General features: G+C 53.6%; 8 protein-coding genes across 8 annotated transcripts; 4 read left to right on the top strand and 4 right to left on the bottom strand.

Moving 5' to 3' along the window:
• Nucleotides 1-139: 139 nt before the first annotated feature.
• Nucleotides 140-1,376, bottom strand: LMH87_003272 (uncharacterized protein; the record flags this gene model as incomplete). Its single annotated transcript, XM_056204085.1, has 2 exons — nucleotides 140-1,074; nucleotides 1,142-1,376. The coding sequence occupies 2 exons, from the start codon at nucleotides 1,374-1,376 to the stop codon at nucleotides 140-142; spliced, it is 1,170 nt and encodes a 389-aa protein (XP_056048058.1).
• A 274-nt stretch (nucleotides 1,377-1,650) lies between these two features.
• On the top strand, nucleotides 1,651-2,861 carry LMH87_003273 (uncharacterized protein; the record flags this gene model as incomplete). The annotated part of the gene is made up of 4 exons (XM_056204097.1): nucleotides 1,651-1,670; nucleotides 2,332-2,415; nucleotides 2,488-2,515; nucleotides 2,673-2,861. 4 exons carry the CDS (start codon nucleotides 1,651-1,653, stop codon nucleotides 2,859-2,861), a joined length of 321 nt encoding a protein of 106 aa, XP_056048059.1.
• Nucleotides 2,862-2,969: 108 nt separating this feature from the next.
• LMH87_003274 (uncharacterized protein) lies at nucleotides 2,970-6,385 on the top strand (the record flags this gene model as incomplete). Its single annotated transcript, XM_056204108.1, has 3 exons — nucleotides 2,970-3,132; nucleotides 3,187-5,900; nucleotides 5,954-6,385. 3 exons carry the CDS (start codon nucleotides 2,970-2,972, stop codon nucleotides 6,383-6,385), a joined length of 3,309 nt encoding a protein of 1,102 aa, XP_056048060.1.
• Nucleotides 6,386-7,099: 714 nt separating this feature from the next.
• LMH87_003275 (uncharacterized protein) lies at nucleotides 7,100-8,766 on the top strand (the record flags this gene model as incomplete). The annotated part of the gene is made up of 3 exons (XM_056204120.1): nucleotides 7,100-7,409; nucleotides 7,471-7,568; nucleotides 7,648-8,766. The coding sequence occupies 3 exons, from the start codon at nucleotides 7,100-7,102 to the stop codon at nucleotides 8,764-8,766; spliced, it is 1,527 nt and encodes a 508-aa protein (XP_056048061.1).
• Nucleotides 8,767-10,145: 1,379 nt separating this feature from the next.
• On the bottom strand, nucleotides 10,146-11,723 carry LMH87_003276 (uncharacterized protein; the record flags this gene model as incomplete). Its single annotated transcript, XM_056204131.1, has 1 exon — nucleotides 10,146-11,723. One exon carries the CDS (start codon nucleotides 11,721-11,723, stop codon nucleotides 10,146-10,148), a length of 1,578 nt encoding a protein of 525 aa, XP_056048062.1.
• Nucleotides 11,724-12,341: 618 nt separating this feature from the next.
• LMH87_003277 (uncharacterized protein) lies at nucleotides 12,342-13,246 on the bottom strand (the record flags this gene model as incomplete). The annotated part of the gene is made up of 2 exons (XM_056204143.1): nucleotides 12,342-12,950; nucleotides 13,022-13,246. The coding sequence occupies 2 exons, from the start codon at nucleotides 13,244-13,246 to the stop codon at nucleotides 12,342-12,344; spliced, it is 834 nt and encodes a 277-aa protein (XP_056048063.1).
• Nucleotides 13,247-14,324: 1,078 nt separating this feature from the next.
• LMH87_003278 (uncharacterized protein) lies at nucleotides 14,325-18,617 on the bottom strand (the record flags this gene model as incomplete). Its single annotated transcript, XM_056204157.1, has 2 exons — nucleotides 14,325-18,371; nucleotides 18,423-18,617. The coding sequence occupies 2 exons, from the start codon at nucleotides 18,615-18,617 to the stop codon at nucleotides 14,325-14,327; spliced, it is 4,242 nt and encodes a 1,413-aa protein (XP_056048064.1).
• A 3,221-nt stretch (nucleotides 18,618-21,838) lies between these two features.
• Nucleotides 21,839-22,255, top strand: LMH87_003279 (uncharacterized protein; the record flags this gene model as incomplete). Its single annotated transcript, XM_056204171.1, has 4 exons — nucleotides 21,839-21,981; nucleotides 22,061-22,073; nucleotides 22,123-22,186; nucleotides 22,242-22,255. The coding sequence occupies 4 exons, from the start codon at nucleotides 21,839-21,841 to the stop codon at nucleotides 22,253-22,255; spliced, it is 234 nt and encodes a 77-aa protein (XP_056048065.1).
• Nucleotides 22,256-22,498: the final 243 nt, after the last annotated feature.

Raw genomic sequence — 22,498 nt, forward strand, 5'->3', positions numbered from 1 at the left:
AAGGTTTCAATGGATCGCCATGTCGAATATTGGTACAATAAGCTATCCTTACATCATCAAAGCTTTTGCAATCGTGAAGCCCATGACCGCAGTGTCTTGTTTTCCTCGCACGCCGAGACAAAAAAACAGTCGCGCCCATTTATTTCCAAAGCTTGCCGAGTGATACCTCCTTATCATCGTGTTTGTTGAGAATCTTGGCCGTGGCCAGCTCAAAGTCCTCTTGCGTGACGTGTACTCTGCGCTCGCGGAGAGCGTACATGCCGGCCTCGGTACACACACCCTTGAGCTCAGCACCGGAGCAACCGTTCATCTTCTCGGCAATCTTGTTCAGGTTGATACCGCGCGTCAGATTCATCTTACGGCTGTGAATGCGCAAAATATCGGCTCGGGCCTCCACGCTAGGGGGCGGGAACTCGATCTTGCGGTCGATACGGCCGGGTCTTAGTAGAGCAGGGTCGAGAATGTCGAGACGGTTAGTGGCCATGATAATTTTGATGTTCTTTGTCGGCTCGAAACCGTCGAGCTGGTTGAGAAGCTCCAACATTGTTCTTTGGACTTCAGAGTCACCACCAGATGATCCTTCCACACGCGAGGAACCGATGGAATCGATTTCATCCATAAAGATGATGGAAGGCGCATGCTCGCGCGCCATGATGAAGAGCTCACGAACCATGCGGCTACCTTCACCAATGTATTTTTGCACAAGCTCGGAACCGGAGACACGAATAAACTTGCACGCCGTGTGGTGAGCGACAGCTCGCGCCAGTAGTGTCTTGCCGGTACCAGGAGGACCGTAGAGCAGGACACCCTTGGGCTGTGCGATGCCGAGCGACTCAAACAGCTCGGGGTGCTTAAGACCCAGCTCGATAACTTCCTTGATTTCTTTGATTTGTTGGTCGAGACCACCAATCATGTCGTATGTGCTGTCGGGGACCTTTTCGACCATCATGAGGGAGACGAGGGGATCGACTGAAGAAGGCAGCATCTTTTCGAGCTTGTAGCTGTCGGAGAGGAGTGTGACGCGCTTGCCGGCGGTGAGCTTGGATACGTCGACATTGTCAGAAATGTCAACGACTGGGGTGGTTGTGTTAGCAAGTTTGTTTTCATGCGCATATACGGAGAGGTTTAGGGTCTCCCATACCGTATTTGCCTTCAGGGTGAACCTTGACAAGGACCTTCTTAGTGCCCATGACTTTGACAACCTCGCCGACATATGATCCAGGTTGTTGCAGCAGGCCGAGCTCTTCTCTGAGTAAGCGCACGCGCGAGTTGTAGTCATTGCGCTGAGCTTCGAGACGTCGAAGGGCGGCCTGGCCCTTGAGTATCTCGAGCTTCATCGCCTCGATCTTGTTGTGATAGTATTCGTCGAGCGCCATGGTGACGGTGGGCCGTTAGGCTGGCGATGACGAGCGGAAAGCAGCTGCAAGGGTGCCAGTTCAATTCGCGTGTCAGGGCGTTGACGCAGCTGGTGCGAGTAGGCAGAATGGGGCGATCGCGGGTGGCCGACGCTGGAGGTTGGGATGATGAATGTGATGGCGGATGGCTAACGAAGCTTGGTGGCAAGGCTGCAGCTCTCTCGTAAGCCGCACGCCAGAGTTGGCGCAGTGCGTGGCAGCGAGTTGCCTGTCTGCAGGGAAAGCGCTACGGAAAATGAGTTTTGCCGGATCCCGGTAGGTACCTAGGTACCTAGATACCTAAGGTAGGTACTGGTAGGAAGCTGGACCGTGCCTGGCAACTGGGCTTGCTGGAGTGGCGGGCGGCTTCCACAGTGGGATGTTTAGCGGGCGGAGGCGCTGAAGGGCGCTATCAAGGGGAGCTTGGCGGGAGCAACAAAGCGCTGTGGACAGCTGCACAAGTACCTACACTGTTGCCATCGGTATAGGTAGGATGATAATTTTAGGGACAAGTGAGTTGCAGGCGAATCAGCCCAAAAATAATGGCTACCTGAGTGGAATACCGCCAATAAAAAACTGCTATTATTATGAAGGCGAGAGACAATGAACCCGCGCCGCAGCATCATCAGCGCCGTGCCGCTGCTCCCTTGAGCAAGCATCATCGCAGATAGCATCCGGCCGAAAATGAGAGCCTTTGAATCTATGTAACAGGTCGGTTTTTATTTGATTTTTCGATTTGCTCGATTCCTACCCACATTTTTGTCATATTTTGTGCCACAGTAACTCGCAGAAGCACCAGATGACGCCCCGCGCAGGTCGTATTGCGTCTCCGCCAAGCGGCACGAGGCCGTGGCCGACATCACAAGCACTCACCCTGGAGTGACCTACCTATCATGCCTGGCCATAGATAGGCTGAAAATTAATAGCACCAAGACAGATATTGGTTTTGCCCTTGGGCTTTTTTTTTCTCCTCGATATGGCTTTTCTATCTAAAGCAGTCGTCTTTCCTCCGTGTCCTTAGGTAACTTCAGTCACTGCTCCAAGGGGCAACTGCCGCCCTTTTTATAAGGTTCAAAGACACTGACCGCTGCAGCCGAAGCTATCTGCTGCGCTTGAAGCATGTAAACCGCCCTCTAACGTAAACCAAAAGCCTATCATCCATCCTTGCTCCTCCATTGCTCTCGGACACGTTTATTCAGCTTCGTCCGGTTTCTGCATCATCTTTTTTTTTACTTGGCATCTCCTGGCCGCACTGAACGTTACTAAGTAGTGCCGCAGATACTTGCACCGCCTGGTTCGCGTCAATCACCCCTTCGCTGCGTTTTACATGTCAACAATCAGACCCTGTCATCACCAGGCCTCCCCGGTCGACATCACTCCACCTGGCCACTAGTTAGCTCCGTTTGGCGCGCCCGGTGCCCAGCTGCCAGCTTCTCGAGCTCTTACTTTTCTTCTTCAGCCTCGTAATCTTTGGAATCCCCTCCTCATCCACTCAGCTTAAGGCCTTACGAATCCCTACTGTTTGCCCTTCGACGCGGCCTGTTGCCTCGACAAGGCTTTACAGCGTCTGCCGTCATGGAAGACGATCGCGATGCCCGACGCAGGTCCAGCGCGACCTCGCCAACCAGTCGTCGTACCACTGCCACCGCCGAGTCTTCGACTGCCCGCGATGGCGACGGTCTTTCCGAGAGCTTCCAGTCCACCGATACCGTCAGGAGGCGACCCGAGGGTTATTATGGTAAGATTGATACTATACATTCTCCTGCTGTTGCTTCCTGCTAATACCTCTCAGGCACCATAACCAATGCCCCGGAGGCCCGCGCCTCCCTTCAAGACCCCCCGCAGACTCCCCGTCAGTCACAGCCGAGTCGGCCGGCCACGATCGACCGTACCAAGTCGTTTCCGCGTCCGCGAAAGCCGCCCCTGTCGAGACGCCCGTCCTCAACCACTCCCTATCGCGGTGGGGTATTCTCTGCCCACGACGACCCACGCGAGGTGGAAGCCGATGCTGCTGAGCGAGGATACACTGCTAGACGACGACAGCCACCCCCGACCACACTCTCTCGCGTGCAGTCGCAACGCAAGGAGTCCATCATTGACACGGAGCCTCGAGCCTCGGGCACCCGCCCAAGCTCTACCAAGTCCGATGATGAAGACGACGTTGAGGAGACCGACGAGCACGAACACGAAGACCTTCCGCTCGAGGAACATGTGGACTGTGACTCTGAAAGCGACCTCAGCGAAGCCGAGAGCTTTACTCTCAAAGATCGACAGCAGGCCATCAACCAGACCCATCCGTTTGGTATAAGGGTCTGGAAACCCGCTCTTTATAAAAAAGATCGCTCTATTCAGAAGTCCGCCGAAGGTGATATTCACTCTTCCCCAGGAGGCAATGTCAACAAGTGGCTCGTCCTGTTCAACCTCGTCTGGACCATCTGCTTTGGCTGGTGGATGGCCCTCCTTGCCGCACTTGGTGCCATTATGTGCCTTCTCTTTGCTGCGGCTCCCAGTGGTAGAGAATACGGCCGCGTGCTTTGGGGTCTTGCTGGCTACCTCTTTTACCCGTTCGGCAAGTATGTCCGTCTTGAGAAAGACGAACAATATATGCATGAAGATGGAGACGAAGGACGAAGCATTTCTGAGTACGAGCAATGGCAAAATGGCGACTTGGAATATGGTAGACTCTTTTTCGGGCCGGACCGCACTCGTTCCATTATTGGACGTTCTCGAAGCAGCATTGACTCTGGACATGACGAAACTGAAAGCCTGCTCGGCCGCGGAAGACGCCCCGACAATCCTAACCAACCACCAATGAAGCGACGACTGTTTGGCCGAGGCGAGTGGAATATTGGCCGCGTCATATTCTTCCTCTTCTTTTACTTCCTCATCTCGCCATCTCTCATTGTTGTGTCTCTGATTTGCTGGTTCCTCGTCTTTTGGATTCCCATGGGCAAGGTTACCATGCTGCTCTTTGATCACTTGCGCCGTCATCCGCTTGCTCTCTCATTTGAGTCTCACCTGGATTATGCCAGATCCAGTGATGGTCCTGATTCATCTATCCTTCTCTGCACTTACCGCGCCGTAGGTATCAAGTACTGGAAGTACACCATCGATGGAACCAACATCTTCCTCATCAATCTCATGGCCGTCGTCTTTTTCGTCATCTTGGACTGGGCTGTATTGGATCGAATGCTGCACCTGAAATTGTTCATCACTGGGCCGGCTTTCCTATTCATTGCAGGCTTGGTGTCCATTATTCCTCTTGCGTACTTTATCGGTCAGGCCGTCGCCTCCATCTCAGCGCAATCATCCATGGGACTCGGCGCTGCCATCAATGCCTTCTTCGCGACGGTGGTGGAAGTGTTCCTGTACTGCGTCGCCTTGGGTCAAGGCAAAGCTCAACTTGTGGAGGGAAGTATTGTGGGCAGCATTTTCGCTGGTATTCTGTTCCTGCCTGGACTTTCCATGTGTTTTGGCGCTTTGAAGCGCAAAACGCAGCGATTCAACGCCAAGTCGGCTGGTGTCACATCAACCATGTTGCTCTTTGCCGTTGTTGGCGCTTTTGGGCCAACTCTATTCTACCAAATCTACGGCACACATGAACTGCAGTGCCTGGGCTGTGAAGATTTTGATGATGGTGGTCGTTCCGGAGGTCGTTCTGAAGGTCGTGACTGTCGCCGCTGCTATTTTTCGCAGGCGCCAGCTCTTGATGACCGATTTTATCTCGAAGCTGTGCGACCATATTGCTACATGGCCGCCTTTATGCTCTTCTTCTCCTATCTCATCGGCCTCTGGTTTACTCTTCGCACGCACGCCGCCGTCATCTGGAATTATGAAGTGGAGGAAAAGCGTCAGGAGGACCACATGCATGCTTCCTCGGTCTTGAGACCCTCGCAGCCCTCTGCGGCTGAGACAAGCAGTGCAGATATCCGAGACACACATCTGTACAAGCGCATCCTAGGCCAGTCCTTGAAGCAAGTAGGTCTGCCGACGCAAGAATCTGGCCGCCAGCCATCCGTCAATAGTGCCGACGCTGCAGCGAACGGGGCACCCAGCACTCTGCATTTTGTACCTCCAAAGGGCGCGGGCGCCGACGGTCGATCATTAGGCAAGGCCACTGCTGGCCTTGGTCAAGGAGATAACTCGGCTCTCGTTCGTGAAGTTGCAGAGATTGCCGCGACAGCTGCTACTATCGCTTCGCGGGATCGCCATCACAGCCGAAAGACGTCTTTTGTACCATCCTCGACAAAACACACCGCATCTCGCGCCGGTGTCTTTGAAGAAGACGGTGCCGGGCATAGTGCGGCTGGTCATGGAGGCCACGACGCGCCAAACTGGGGTCGTGGAAAGAGTTCGTTCATCCTTTTGTCCGCCACCATTCTCTATGCCATTATTGCTGAGATCCTCGTCGACACTGTCGATGTCGTTTTGGAGAACTTTGCGATTGATCAAAAGTTTCTGGGAGTTACCCTCTTTGCGCTTGTTCCAAACACCACTGAATTTCTGGTAAGCTTCAGGCTCCGCTGACATATTAATGCAAGCCGCTAACATGAACGCAGAATGCCATTTCGTTCGCCATGAACGGCAACATTGCGTTGTCAATGGAGATTGGTTCTGCCTATGCACTTCAAGTTTGCTTACTTCAGATCCCAGCGCTCGTGCTGTACTCTGCACTATATCCCTACAGTGGTCCCGCCGGTGACAACACTGAAGCTTCCATGTACACCTTTTCGCTGTTGTTTCCACAGTGGGACATGGTGACTGTTATCCTCTGCGTCTTCTTGCTCAGCTACGTCTATGGCGAAGGCAAGAGCAACTACTTCAAGGGTAGCATCCTGATCCTCACGTACCTGGTTGTGGTGATTGGATACTACTTTAGCGGATACACGTCGGACGCTATGGGCGCGGAACGATTTGACGTGATGGGTGCGAACGGACAGTATAGTTCGTTCAAGACTATTGGTCGCACAACCAGAGGACGCGCATATTAGAATTTGGGGATGTTACTTTCTTTAGCAGTGTTGTATGTTCCTATTTCCTAGCGCGAGGCGCACTTCTAGCATGTTTAGGTTCCGCAGAGAAATATCGGGCGTAAGTAACGTTTTATTGCAAAATGGATTTACATGACTTTTGCGTTGCGAGTTGTGATAGATATGGCGCACTGTCTCCAGGCATGGCTCGCGTGTGGCTCCGCGATGGTTGCACGCGCACAATTTGCCTGGGTAGGGGCCGTTCGCTTGACTGTCCATCCGTTACTTAATGGAGCAATTGAGAATTGGACACAGAGACATCCGGGAGGAGAGAGAGACGATTGGCCCCATAGAAAATGTAGATTGCGTGCCCAAGCAAGCCCTTCGCCCATTAGCATTCTACTAACTCCGAACATCGCCGCCGACGCTAGGGCGAGAGATCCATCGTCAAAGGGCGCAGAAAGCCCCAACATCGACAAGTATCTCCGTAGACCGCTCCACATCGTGCGACCCCGAACCAGGAAGGGTCTCTCTTTAAAGAATGGCCGCCTTGCTCCTATCTTCATATTCATCACGATACAGTGCTCTCGTTAATTGTTCCAGCCAAGAAGAAAGAATCTTTGCCAGCGGCCAATCACGGTGTGCAGAGTGTGCCTAACAAACACCGTCATTCTACAAGAAGCAGTGCCGACTATCGGAGGAAAGAGCCGACACAACACTACACCAAAAAAGAAGATGAGCCGCTCGTCGATTGAGCTGCGGCCCACGACGCCGTTTGGCGGGGAGACGAGCCGCGGCACATTTCGCACGTCCGCGATGGCACTGGCACGCGCGGGCAAGCCGCCTGGGCAGAGCCAGCAGCAGGAGATGGATGATAGTCGGGCGACGACCCGGCCGCCGTCGCCGACGGAGGAGGAGGAAGGCAGCGGCGCCGAGGAAGACGGCGCGCAGGGACGACACGAGTTTTCGCTGCCGCCGACAGACTCGGGGAAGGATGCGTGGATGTTTTTGCTGTCGAGCTTCATGATGGAGGCGTTTGTATGGGGTGCGTGCTCGCCGATAAACATACGAGGCGGCCAGTTATACTTACAATCGGTGTAATCTAGGATTTCCTTTTGCGTTTGGTGTCTTCCAGAACTACTACTCCACGCATGAGCCATTCGCCGGCTCCTCGCAGATTGCCGTCATCGGCACCTGCGCCATGGTACGTACGCCCGCGCGCCGCGACAAAAACATGCATCCCGTAAAATTCTAACCCTTTTTTTTTTCTCTCCCTCCGCTAGGGCATCATGTATCTGGACCTCCCGCTCATCATTGCGCTGCTGCGGCTGTACCCACGGCAGGCGCGGTACTCGCCCGCGATCGGCATCACGCTCATGTGCGCGGCGCTGGGGCTGAGCTCGCTGTCGCAGACGACGACGCACCTCATCGTGACGCAGGGCATCCTGTACGCCGTGGGCGGCTCCATCGCATACTGCCCGTGCATCCTGTACATGGACGAGTGGTTCGTGCAGCGCAAAGGGCTCGCGTACGGCATCATGTGGTCCGGCACGGGGCTCGGCGGCATCACCATGCCGCTGCTGCTCGAGTTCCTGCTCGGGCGGTACGGCTTCCGCACCACGCTGCGCATCTGGGCCGCCGCCCTCTTCGTCGCCACCCTCCCGCTCGTCTACTTTATGAAGCCGCGCCTGCCGCCTGCCGCCGCCCGCGTCAGCCCGCTCAAGCTCGGCTTCGTCTTCAGCCGGACCTTTGCGCTCTACCAGGTCACCAACATTGTCGAGGCGCTGGGCTATTTCCTGCCCGGCATCTACCTGCCCTCGTACGCGCGCGTGACGCTCGGCGCGGGGCCGTTCCCGTCGGCGCTGACGCTGCTCGTGCTCAATGTCGCGACCGTCGTGGGCTGCGTGGCCATGGGCTGGCTTACGGACCGGCTGCACGTCACGACGTGCATCCTGGTGTCGACGGCGGGCACGGCCGTGGGCACGTTTCTGCTCTGGGGCCTCGGGCAGAACCTGGCTACGCTGTATGCGTTTTGCGCGCTGTACGGCATGTTTGCCGGGGCGTACACGTCGACTTGGCCGGGCATCATGCGCCAGGTGACGACGGCGCCGCCGGAACGAGGCGACGACGGGAGCAGCAGCAGCGGCAGCAGCAGCAGCGGTGGCGGTGGACGGGTGTTTGATCCCATTATGGTGTGCGGGTTCTTGGCCCTGGGACGAGGGATTGGGAATGTGGTGTCGGGTCCGTTGAGCGAAGCTTTGATTGCGAACATGCCGTGGAAGGGCGATGCGGCGGCTGGGTACGGAAGTGGTTACGGAACATTGATTGCGTTTACAGGGACGACGGCTGTTGTGGGAGGAGGTAGCTATTTGTTTAGAAGGGTTGGATGGATGCCAGCGTAGATGCAATGACATTATGCGTTCCCCAGGCATCGAAAAATTCGGAGACCTGCAGGTATTTTGCAGTCCGTCGCAGGGAAAAGAGTATCAACCACAGACATTAGTTATTCCACAAAAACAAAATAAGGGTCAATCTTCTTCACGTCCGAGGCAAGCCTTGGACCGCAATGAAAAAAGTAGAAAAGAAAACGCCTGTCAGACGTCCATCAACACCCACCCTGCCAGCGCGCCCGAAGGCAGACCGCCGACAGGGTCGAGATCATCAAGAAACGAGGCAAGTCGACATGAACCGGCCAAAGCCAGCCAATCACTAACTTGCGCATCTCTCTATACAGCAGAGACTCCGAAAGGAATCAAGCCGCCATCCTTGCGGACAGTTCGAGAGGACCAGAAGAACAAGTATTCACTCTAGGGTGTCGAGGATATGCATTCATCAACCAGGGTGGATTCTGTGGCTCTTTTGGGGAACCAAGAGATGGGTCGATTACTATAGAAATGATTCTCCTTGAATGGAGGTTAGCAAAGAGGAGATTCGAATAAGGCAGCTCGGGAAAGGAAGCCTGTTGGGGGAGGAGGAGGCTGTTGATCCCAAGGTAGGGGTGCACATACTGAAGTATTGTCGACGTGAAGAAGAAAGAAGAAAAGGATAAAACGAAGGCGAGGCGGCAGAGCTTTATACTCGGTGGCAGTGGGGCGGTGATTGTGCTGCCCACCGCCTAAAAGTTTTTTGAAGGCGGCAGAATGATTTTTTTCAGCGGAGCCTCTGCGGCTTGCCGGCGGGTGCTTGCAGGGGCCCTGAGGCTCGAGCGCCCGTGAATTTCACCTTTTTCGCTGGTTGGCTGGGTCCATGACTCTGTGGATCACGAAAATTTGAAGAAACTTCACGAGAATGATATCAGAGGCACTTTTTACATGGATGTGGCTTGGAAATCGAGGAGGCTGGCTCGTCACCGCCCAGTTCTAGATTGCGGTTGCTAGGTGGGATGTGGATGAGCGAGGCTTGACCGACTGCAAAACGCAGGGTCTGCGGAAATTGAAGCAGTGTTTGCAAGCACAAATTCGATTGTTTTTCGATGGAAAAGAGTACAGCGGTCAATAGGCAGCAATTAACAAGATTAGACTGAAACAGAAAATCGCGTGTTAAGCCTTGGCAGTGTCTGATAGGGCAAACACTCGCGTTCTTCACAAACACTGAGTAATGCAGCTGCGCTTCAATGCACAGGACACGATGCATCGTCTTTGCACAAAGACAAAGCTAATGAAATCGCAATATACAGAATCGTCAATACAACAAATACGCAATACGCAATACACACGGACATTAACTCGTGTTTAACATTTCGAAATCTCCGGCCCCGGTGCCGGCCTCGCTCCACTCCCGCTCAGTCAATCACATAAGCGTCGTCGTCGTCGTCGCCGAAAAAGTCTTCCTTTCGCCAGGCACCGAGCGTCTTGATCTCGACCAGGCCGCCGTCGTCGTAGAACGTGCCCGGCGGCGGCGGCGGCCGGCGGTACAGCGAGCGCTTCTTGAGCCAGTCCATCACGAGGGGGTACACGAGGCCCTCGGCCGCCTTGGACCCGCGCTCGCGCACGCCCTGCCGCACCATGGAGCTGCTCACGCCCGCGGCCATGTCGCTCTCCTCCTCGGAGAGGATGTGCACCTTGCCCATCCACGCGACGTCGCCGCCCACCTCGTTGAGGCTGGACACGCCCGGCGCGCCCTCGGCCTCGCCTGCCAGCGCCGCGATGTAGCGCCGCTGCTCCTCGGACGGGCCGTTGTCGTCGCCAGGCCGCAGCATCACGCGCAGCGATGCGTGCGCGAAGAAAGGGTCCAGAGCCCTCCTCATAGGCGTCATCCCGCGCTGCGGTCTGGATGCCAATAGTGCGGCGAGAGTACCCGGCGGCGGTGCCGCAGGTGCCTCTTCGGTGGCCATCTTTTTGTCTCCCTTACCTTCCTGGCTGGCCTCCCCCGTGGCGTCCGTCATGTCTACGTCGTTCTGGTCCGCCGCCCCAGTAGTATCCTTGGCATCGTCTTTTTTATTCTCCTCCTCATCTTTGTAGTACTTGGGGTCTAGAATCCGCACGAGAGTATCGAACCCCGTGATAAACTCCATCGGCGGCATGTTCCACTTGCCGGGCAGCTTGCGGCCACGCTGGTCACATTTTCTAAACGTCATGTGCGGCCGCATGTTGGGGTACCAGCTGGCCGTGCGCAGCGCCTCCGCCTTGCCGTTGAAGAAGGGCTCCGAGGTGAGCGCGATCTCAATGGGGACGCTGTCGTCCTGGTAGCGCAGCTCGCGCTGGAGGTGGTGGGCAAAGGCGTAGATCATGGCCAGGCGGTCCTCGAGCGGCGCCGGCTGCGGCTCCTTGTCGGCGTTGTTGACGGCGAGCAGCAGCACCAGGCGCGTCTCGGGCCGCACAACGGGCGGCGGCCTCATGCCGCCAACGACGCCGGCGATGGCGGCGTAGTGCTCGGCCTCGGCCACGGCCGCGCGCTGCTCCTCGAGCACGTCGTGCACGGCCACCCTAGCCATGTGCGCGTGCGCCCGCGTCGGCGGGTTGAAGCTCGCATCCAGCACCAGCAGCCGCGACTTCATCGCCGGCGGGGCGCCGGCAAAGGTGCCCTCGGGCGGCAGCGGCGGCTTCTCGAGGTGGTTTCCGGACACCATCTTGGGTGCCGGTATGCCCATTGCGGCGTTGCGAGCGGCGATTACAGCAGCTCGTCGCCGAAAAAAAGGCCTATTCATCTGCACGGCGCGAACGTGATCCTTCTCATGTTGCGCGGCCCAGTGGCTCGGCAACGGCGTGCTGGAGTTGATTAGCCGCAGCTGGTCGGACGAGGCCTGAAAGTCCTTGAGCTTCGATTTCAGTCGGCCAAAGGTGTAATCCGTGGGCACCGTTTCGAACGTGAAACCAAAGTGCTCGCGAAATAGACGACGTCTTCTGGTAAGCCTAGGCATGACGTGACAATTGGCTGCGCTCGGTTGGTTGTGTAGAGTCCAAAGTGTAGCGACCCCTCTTTCGAAGCGCCCAGCGGCTCCTGTAACCGACATGACCACGCACTTTTGTCCGCGGCAGAACCTTCTGTCAGCAGAGCAACCTACCCATCCCAATCTTTGCAAAGTCCGCCAGCTGGAAGTTTAGCAGCACAAACAAAGCGGACCAATTGTACTCTGTTAAAAATGCATTAATCCATCAATTTGACTTCTTTATTGCAAGCTACATCACTGTTCAAACTGCACCATTTGGTCGATGATGTTTTGTTGATGACTTCAGGGTAGGTGGGCGCGGTCCAATGACTTACAGCACACACGAGTCAACTATTCTCATTGATTTACCCCTCTTTTTGGTACATTGTGCTATTTTACCAGTCCAAAAACAGGATTATTTCCTCTCTAGTTACAAACAGTTCGAATTTTGGCCCTCGACATTGCCCCCAAAATTGCTGGGGAATCGCTCTGGAAACTGTTCTGCCCACACTACGACGTAGTCCATTTACACTTGTCTGCTACCAGTGATGGGCATATCCCAAGCCAGTCCAACAGCGTGCATCACAGCAAAACAAGTGACGCCCACCTTTACTTTGCCTTGCGACGCACATTTCTTGTGTGCTTCTTCTTTTTCTTTTGGGCTTTGCTCGGGGCTCGCACTGAGCACCCTCCTGTATCTTTCCATGCTTTCAATAGATCCTCTATTTCCTCCTCTGATGCCCTCTCCGATGTCTTCTCTGATACGTCCTCTGATGCATCATTTGACGCAGCCTCGGATCGGCACTCCGGCGTCGATTGTGGCATTGTGCGCCCATATTTAGCGTCCAACTTACGCAGCAACGTGACGAGATCGGGACCTGGCACGACCGATGGCATTAGCATGTCGGCGAGGAGATCAGAGCGGTAGTAACCCGTGATATAACCACCGCAGGACAGAATATGCTTGTTGCGGTCGGGAAGGTAACCAGACAACTTGTTGATGTCGATCAGTATCCACAATAAGACAAAAAAGTATGCGGACTTGGAGATGGGATATCCCTTGCCACTCTCTCTGTCAAAGATAATATACCCTGTGACAGCAGCAACGAAGCCCATTATGTGGTTCACGGGTGCGAGACCCTTCATGTCCAGGCCAGTAGCGATGGCTTGCGCAGCCAAGAATACGAGCTCAAGAGCCGCGATTCGAATGGAGAGCATCTGCCGCACACGGAAAAAAAAGTCAGGCTCGAGAGTTCAAAGAGGAGAGTAGAGGGTGTGTGGGAGCATACCATCTTCTGAGGGTCAATTGGGCCCTTGCTTCTCTGCGGTGTGACGCGCGCGAAATAGTACATTGTGTATATGATGAAAATAACATTCGCTAAGATAGGCAAAACATAAAGGAAGACGTATTCGAGTGCGTCGTAGCCATGGTCAACCAACAGTTCTCGCCAGGCCACGGCTGTAGGCTCTGAGTCCCGACCAGCCAATACGACGGTGTTATTTGACCAGTCCATGATGAGAAAGACGGGGCAGTGGAATAAGTGAGGGACAAAAAATTCAAAATGTTGCTCTCTCGTTGGTATCGACTTGGTGCTGAGGGCAAGAAGGGAAGCAGAGCAGAGCTGAGGGGACTCTGGTCTTTATTTGGGGAGCGGGCGCTTGGCAAGCGAAGGAGGAGAGGAGGACTTTGCAGAAGACAGGGACGAGGGGGCCGAGGGGTACCTGAAAATGCACTCGCAAAGAGAGACTCGGAGACCAGACTCTGGCCAGGCGAGCAAGCGAGACCAGGCGCGGGTTATGGCGGGTGTGATTGACGACTTGCTAACCAGCGTGTGTGGCTCCAGCTGGCTCGCTACTGGCCCGGCGGATGACAACCCCCGCCGCCAACCAAATGCAGGCGCTATCACCATGCACAAAGGATGCTGGGAGGGGGGAGAAGACGAGAAAAGGCCTCACCAGTATCCACGCCTCGGGAATGACAAATATAGTAATTTCCTGAATATTTCTGTGATGGCTGCGATGTACTTCTCCTCCAGCCAGTCCAGCAGCTCAGTCTCTTGCCTTGGATAGAACGCTGATTTTGCCCGTTGTTCATGGTGGACCGATCGTAGCCGGGGAGGGGGCGCGACTGGGGCTCCAAGTAGCACCAAGTGTGCCCACTGACAAACCCTGTGAAAGCCGGACAGCCTCCGAGCTGCCGCCGCCCTCTCATGAAAGTGGACGGATGCCAAAGGCAAGCTTCGGAGCAAGAACACTCCGAGAAGGTTGCATTGTGGCTGGCAGCAGAAGGCGCCGCACTCTTCTATTAGTCTGCTAAGAGAGGGGCCGGTTGCGAGGGGATGCGGGCAAACTGTCCTAAACAACTGCACGTCTACTAGGTGATTAGCCCTGCTTCACCCGCTTGAGTACCACTGCCTATCCAAATCATTCTGAAACACCAAATAATTTCAGCATATGTCCCGGCGACGCGCTTGACTGGCCACTCATCGTAGCGCTATTTGCACAGCCCAAGTTTAGCTGCTCGGGGGCAGGTCGATATAACAAAAAGAAGAATGGCTATTGTATTATCGTATGCAATCTAGGAAACGCTAGTCAATTCTTCACAACAGTTGCTTTCCCGTGCACCAACTCCACAAACATGTCGGCGTCTCGTACCGTCTCCAGCCTGTGCGCAATCATCAAGATTGTGCATCCAGCGAATGATTCCCGCACAACCCGCTGTATTTTGGCATCCGTTTCCAAATCAACGTTGCTGGTCGCTTCATCCATCAAAACGACCTTGCTTCCTGTTTCCTTGCCACGCAACATTGCACGCGCGATTGACAGCAACTGTAGTTGGCCGTGCGAGAGCCCAACTTTGCATAGTTGAGCATCCAGACCGCCTTGCCGGTCGACGAGGGCCCGCAATCCGACCTTGTCCAAAGCATCCGTTATTTCCTCATCCGTAATGGTGCTATTCTTGCCGGAGATGTTCATGCAGAAGGGAAGCAGATTGTTACGAACAGTACCGCCAAGATCTAAATGATCTTGTGATATAGTTATGATACGCGACCGTAATGTATCGCGTGGGATCCTCGATATGTCAATTCCATCAATTTCAATCTTTCCAGAGTATTCCAGGAAGCCCAGGACACTCATGAACAGAGAGCTCTTGCCACTGCCCGACGGGCCTGTGATGCCAACTTTGTTGCCAGGCACCACGCGAAGCGACACGTTTTCTAGCCTGGCAGGTGTGTTGCTTCTATATTTGGCTGTGACATGCTTCAATTCGATTTGACCTCGATGTGGCCAATGTGCCGGAAGATCAATGGGAGGCAACTCAGGTTCGGTTGGCGTATTTTTCATGAACTCTTGCAATCGTGATAAGGCCTTGATTGAGCTGTCCAAATCAGCCCAACTGTCAAAGAAACCTCCAAGAGACCTGCCGAAGGTAATCAGAATCAAATAGGCAAGGCCAATTGCCGGAACAGGAGTGGCAGTTCGGTGTTCGAGACTGAGAGACGTCAAAACATGGCAAACGCCACAGGCCAGCAGATCAACTGCTAGACCCAACCAGCCCTTTAGACAGCTGGCAGTATACACAGTCTTCTGTGAAATATCCAGAAGAGCAAGGCCGACCTTGAAATTCTTCAACTGCAAGCCCATAGCCTTGATATGGCGCAGGCCGCTGGCTGTTTCTGTGAAGTGGTTATAAAGCGGCGTCTCGGCCTCTTTGTGCATAAAAAACACCTGGCGAGAGGTTTGCACAAAGCAGTAGAGAAGAACACCAGCTATGACGCCGATAACAGGAAGGACAGTGAGCATGTAAGTAGTCCCGGATCCTATGATCGCGGTCTGAAGAATAATGTGAAACATCAGATAAAGGAATCGGTATGCCTGCAGAGGAAGGCACTGGATGATTGAGTTCATATCTCCGCTGTATCGGTTCAAAATGAAGCCTGTGTCGGCGGACGAAAAGAATGCCAAAGTCGAATGCATGACCACGTGCGTTAACCCGTTGTGCAGGCTTGTTGAGGAGCGAGGCGTAAGGACGTAAAAGAGTATGCTGAGTGCGGCTACGCAGGTGAGCGTAGCAAAGGCCGAGGCACCCATATATCCTGCAAAATACGCCATGCTTTCTGGAGCAGCGGAAACCCATACACGAATGAAAATATCCGGAATGCTTTCGCTGAACGACACCAGGAAAACGGAGAAAGCCCAAGCTGCGAACGCACTTCTGCCAGTGGAATTGATGAAAAAAGCGTACATCGACAGGTTTAGACCGCGAGTTGGCAAAGGTGTCCCGACGGCAGACAAGCTGGCGGAGTCTCGAAATTCGCGGGACCTTTGGATGGCAGCCCTTTCTTTCTCTTCGGTCTCCAACACCGTTGTTGTCGTTTGATGGCTGAGAGCCTCCACGAGATGGGCCTGGAACCACTCCTCGCGGAAGTCCCTTTCCATAGTGATGCCTCCCTTGCCGTCCAGTAGAAGTAGTTGGTCAACCACCTCCAGACTCTCTGGCAGATATGTTGCGATGACTACTGTGCATCCTGCTTTGCGCAATAGCCCCTTTTCGCCACATAATTGGAAGAGGATAGACACGGCAGACTTTCGATCCAAGGCACTGAAAATATCGTCCAGTACCAAGGTTTTAGCACGACAGTAGAGCGCCCTAGCGAGACTGATTCGGTGGCGTTGCCCTCCGCTCAGGTTCATTCCGTTCGTGCCGGCGACGTAGTTATCTCCTTCTGGAAGCTGCCCCAGGTCATCCAGTAGTAGACAGACACGCAGGATAGTCGAGTACCAGACAGCGTCAAAGGCGAGCTCTCCGACAATGTTTGCCCGAATGGATACATTCCGTATCCAAGGAGACTGATCGGCATATCCAATTACGTTGTCATCAACATAAATAAAGCCATCAGCGACATTAGCGTCTCCAACGAGGCTGTGTAAAAGTGCTGATTTCCCTGAGCCACTTGGGCCGAGTGCCGCGGTGATGCTGCCACGCTCGAGTGCGAAATTGGCTTGCTGGAGTATCTCTGATTCTGAATCACGAGATAGAAGTGTAACATCGATGAACTCGATTGCGGTAGACGAGATCGGCTCGTGTTCGTCACTATCCTTTTCCTCGTCCGAATTCAATAAGGGCCCGACCAGGATACGCTGATCCATATCTTCCTCCAGTTCGAGATAGTTCTGGATACGACCCAGGCATGCAAACATTGCTGTGACTCTAGAAGAGGAAGCCACAAGTGTATAAAGAGGTTTTTGAACAATAGCCACAGCAGCTAAAGTTGGAAAAACTTCAGCTGCGGACAGCTTACCCATAAATGTCCAATAAAAAGCAGTGCCGACAACCAGAACAGGTGTGATGGTGCCAACAAACATCTGCAATGCAAATGTAATCAGTCTGTATGCTTCGTGCTTTCGTGCCGTCGCAATTTCTTCTTCACGTAGTCGCTGGAGGTAGACCGAGATGGTTGGGCCAAGCCCGAGCATCTTGATGACTCTCATCTGTGCCAGAACCTTTGAAGTCTTTGACACTCGATACTCAATTTTCTCGTTCCACAGCACCATGGCAGCAGCTGCGTACCTGCCCATGAGGGTACCGAAGACAATTGAAAAAGAGAGCGGCAGCAAGACCATAAGACAAGCCTTGCCTACGAAAAAGGCGAGACAAGACATCCCCAAAGCAGCTTCAAAAATATTGAAAGGCACTTCAAAAAGACGCATCACTCCAGATGCAACTCCTTCCACATCTTTGCTCATGAGAGTCAAAGCCGCTGCATTGCTAGATTCTGGCTGTGACAGAGAGTGACTCTTATCAAGCACTTCTGCAATCAAGATACCACGAAATTGTGTCATCAAGCGGCTACTCGTATGACGATACGACGCCTGAGAGACAGCAATACAAAAATAAATCAGGAAGAAAGCTTGGAGAATCGAGTCGCGTGTGTAAGCGGCCAATTCGTCCGCCTGCACAGCGAGAAGAAGTCGCTGCAGCACGAACGGTTGCATGAGCGAGAACAGTGCAAGCACGAATCGCGGGAATGCCACCGCGAGGAGTGGCCGCATCAGAACTTTGGAGCATACAACGGCAAGGTTGCGATCCGGGTCATTTTCTGCGCCGAGCCAATGGCCCTTGAACTTGCGAGAAAGTATGTCTGGTGAAAACTCAGGGCCGAGCTCGTCCAGGTCATCCAACCGTATTTGAGTTCGAAAACCAAGCAGGAGTGTGGAATTCAGCCACAGCAAGAGCGCTCTGCCCCAGAATCCACTAGATGATTCTCTGCTGGCTGACTTTCGTATGTGACCGTCAACTAGTGCCGCACCCCTGGGTATTTCGTTGAGGATCAATAGTACAAGTCGGATTGTAAAAGATGTGGCACTCAGAGACCCAACAACATGAGTATCGGAATTTCGATAATAGGCGCGGCTCTTAGTGATGTCTATGACGAGGCCGGCAGCGAGATGTAGGCCAAGAAACACGGATGCTTGGATAGCACGACGATACTCTTGATATAATGCGCCGGCGACGGAGGCAGCAATGATTAAGTCTATTGTGAAAATTGGGAACTCTCGTTTTGCGTTGAAGTCGATAGAGGTGCCTCGGGGCACTATCGACGCGACTTCTAGGAAGATGAGGCTGGTAGCGCAGAGCTTGGCACTGTTGTTAGCATCGATCCCATCAATAGGTCACCGCGCACGTACAAGCTTAAGCCGGAGCAGCCAGCCTCGGAGGAGCCGAACAGGCTGGCTCGGACCAGGTATGAAGAGGGCTGGAGTGAGAAGAAAGACCAAGCATGACGGCAAAAACGTCAGGATAGCTTCTTCACGCTGGAAAATGGCATCAAAGGCTGTCGCCAATGGGCGCCAGAGGAAGCCGCCCGGCAGATTGGCCATCATTGTTGGGCCGTACGCGGAGGGAAGAGCAAAATGGCGGACGGGCAATCGGTAAAGCGCTCAGTCGTTACAAGAATGTCTGGCTCTTGATGCCTATGGCCTACTGCCTGATTTGCATGCCTGGGCTGTATGCCATGGGCTATTGTGCGGCGTCGATGGTCGGTGGTCGGTAACCGCTGTTGCGATGGATGGCCTCAACAGGAAGAGAAGACTGCGGTGGCAGATGGAGATACGGGGGCGGGCTATGTTGTAACTCCATTCTGGAGCCTAGTTATAGAGGCGGGGGGCGTAGCGGAAGCCGCCCATGCCCTTCTGGGAGGTTGCAACTAAATACCTAGGCAGACACTTGGTAAGCTACCCTACCACACCTACCAGTGTAGCAACCTATTGAGTAGTTTGCCTAATGTATCCTGGTTCCACCGCACCATCCTGCCCAGTATTTAGGTAGATCCCACATCTTACTAACACTTGCCTAATAATGGCGAGAATTGGGTAGGTGCAATGCTACCGGCATGTATCTCTGTTTCAGCGCCTGTACGGGGCAGGGGCAGGCCTGTTGGCGTGAAGGATTAAAGGCGGCTGCGAAGTTCTCGACACGATCCCAATACTTTTGTTGGCAACTCCCGATTCACGGGCGCGACCCAGAGGCGCTGAATATGGCAGAGCTATTTCTGGCCAATAATGATTCAAAGTTCGGACACTTATCGAGCGCCTTGACACGCATATATCAGTAGCCTGGCACAAATTGTAGAGTACACAGCCCGCGAGAGCACCAGCAAGAAGCACAGCGAGTACGCTGGATGCCTGGCTGTCTCCATGTATGTGCTCGAGAAGTTTATCCAATCGGCAATCGCAGCTGTAAGTTAGCAAAATGACATACTTTAGCAGGTTCAAGGTCAAGCGTGTTGCTTGTTCAGATTGTTTCAATTGGCACATAGCCAGTAGCTTGGCCTTTGAGCCTTTGTCCACTGACTACGTTACGGAGTAATTTCGCTCGTGTTACTCAAAGTTATTAGCGGGCTTTGACCCGAAACTCGGGGGCCGGCGGTAGCTGGGCCAGAGCCAGGGTGCCTGATTGCCAAAATATTAATGGTTAATGGCTACCCCGTAATCTGTAGTTCGCCTGGATACAGCGCTGTAACAGCATTGGAACGCCATCTCACGCCTAGCGAATCCAGTAAGACAGCCAGCCTCATGAAGGGCGAGCCAGTGTCGTCGAAAATTGCAGCTCGCACCACGAAGGTTGACCTTTGTTTCGCGAGCGAACACTGATGGTAAATATGACAGGGCAGCCTCGGTTCTGTCGCTATCTATTGAGGTACTATGTTGACTCCAGTTATTCTTATATGGTCATTTAAACTTATTCAATTCCCAGTTCGTTTACATCGCTGAGATGTTACTGGTAATTCATCACTCAGTGGGGCGGCAGCAGCCTGTGCGGCTGAGCCTGTACTGCTGCGATTTTACCCCTTGCAGGAGCAGGCCATATTTACCAAACACACTCTGCGCTCTGGCGAAATGTATTGCTTTGTCCGACGAAGCCGTCAACGTCATGTAAATTCCCGAGCAGCCACTGCCACTGATTATGTACAGATACTACGGAGGGCTTTGCAGAACAAGGGATGGAAAGCAGTTAATGATCAACCAATCGTGAGAATCAAGGAGGACACCCGAAACGGATCCCTAAAGGAAGCAGGGTGGCAGGGTGGCAAGCCTGTAATCTATCCCTTCCTGGCACACCTGGGACTTGGCTCACTCGCTTGTCAGGCATCTGGGTGGCAAGACGGCTGCCATTGGTGCCACGTTGCCTCTGCGGGAGGACCCTTCACTAAAATAAAGCAATAAATCATCCTCTGCACCACTACGAACGCCACTAACTCGAGTCAGCTGCCAGTGTATCCGCTCGCACTAACTTGGCAATACTGGTAAGCAGCCCCACGCAACGTAATTGAGCATAAAGTCGGTAAGTATGTATGCTGCCGCTCTTACCAGTAGAACGGACACAGCGTGTCGTTCCACGGCGACGGCAGCAATCAAGCCTGCGCGGTGCGGTTCACGCTGGATTGTCGTCCAGATAAGTTAGCACATTTTGATTCTATCACCGTATGCAGCAAAGAACTGCAGACAAGTCACACGTGTAGCGAGTCTTCACGCGGTATTTAGACATTACATACAGAAAAAGATGACATTATCTATGGTGACGAGAATGAAGAATCACAAATGCTGAGCGCCCACAACGGTTGATGGTAGGGCATGGCCGGCCGCGTCTAGCCAATCTCGTCCTTTCCGCTGTTCCAGTGTGTCGGTATCCGATGTGTATGAATGCGCTCATGACTGTGATGAAGAGTATTTGGCGGCACTGCCATCTTGATTACAGCATCGCTCCTCGTTGATAACTGTAACGAGTTAGTAACGTCGCAATTGGCGTTTAGGTTTCCACGGGCTGCGAACATACCAGGTGCGGCCATGACGTTGACATTGAGCAAAGTGACTGCGCACGCGACAAGAATCGAGAAGGGCGACATGTGTGCGGTCCCAATATGAAGTTCCTTTGTTGATGTTTTGAGACGAAGACCTAATCTTTCCAATGAGGCCGAAAGAAAGAACAGGCACTCGGGCCTCGCCATCACCGAATGGTCGGTGGTACGGGCTTTGGGGCCCAAACTCGATAGTCTGTCACGTGGCTCTACTCGCTCCTGATTATTACTCCATCCCGCTGCACTGGGACCTTTGTGAACGCATGCTTGGCATTGGCATGTAACTAAACCGCGGAGTGCCGTGTCATGTTTTCTCGCCGCTGGCCTATCATTTAGCACCCGTTGCTAAAAAAAAAAAAAAAAAAAAAAAAAAAAAACCTGCTTCGCCTCCTTTCTTCGAGACATGCGGTGAGATGTTGCTCGAGTCTGTTTCGTCGCCGGTCAGGCGCGAGAACATTGATTGACTGCTTGCTTGACAGCTGACTTTGTATTGTCTCCTTTGCTGTATTTTTCCGGGAGTACCTCGGCATGCTTTATTATAGCAGGCTTGGCTTGGACGCCAGAGGTCATGACGCCCGCCACCAGCTGGCCAGTTTTCAGCTCTCGTGGCTCGACCCAATTAGCAAAAAAACCCCGTAAAAATATGCATTGCGCGCCCAATGTTTAGGCGCCTGTCGAGTCCTGTGATATCGGTTCAGGCATTAAACGAACCCGGCTTCTGTAGGAAATGCCGTGCCCCATACCAGCATGGGGACACAGGCGCTACCTTATTCCCGTACTGATCAGGACAGCCCGGCGCGAACGTGTCTCTGCCCATCTTCCATTGAGAGCCTGGAAGCGGATCGGCAGCAGGGAAGTGGTGTCCGACCGTGCATGAGCTTCGAACCTAGGTAGGTGCAGTAGCAGGCCTCAAGGACGCCCGCCACCTCGCAACGGATTTGGAGTCCATTCGACGACTAAGAAAAACAGGGGCGCCAGTCCTGTGCGATAATTCTCCATCCTGTCTACATCAACGAGTGGCTCGTAAATAGAGAAGTGCACTGGCAAGAGCGCAACGCGGCGCAGTATCCATCCGTACCTACATCTACATTCTAGGTATGTACAAAGCAAGTCGGCCAACTGACGCCACATGGTAACATAGCGCTACAAGTGCCGGCACTTTAGTGAGACAGGGGCGGGAACCCGGAACAGAAACTCGGAGTTGAAGTACACTACCAACCGAGTGCAGTGGGTGCATGACGGCACCCTGAATAGCTTCATTTTGTCCTATTCCTCAATATATAAGGATTCGCTTCAAAACATTGCGACGCTTAATGGGCACAATGTAAGCTGTCCATATTACATGTACCGCACTTTTCAGCAAACTTTCCTCCTGCTGCTTCGATCTATCTTTGTTAGTAAATGTCG

The sequence above is a fragment of the Akanthomyces muscarius genome, chromosome 2, assembly GCF_028009165.1.
Source record: "Akanthomyces muscarius strain Ve6 chromosome 2, whole genome shotgun sequence".
Lineage (NCBI taxonomy): Eukaryota > Fungi > Ascomycota > Sordariomycetes > Hypocreales > Cordycipitaceae > Akanthomyces > Akanthomyces muscarius.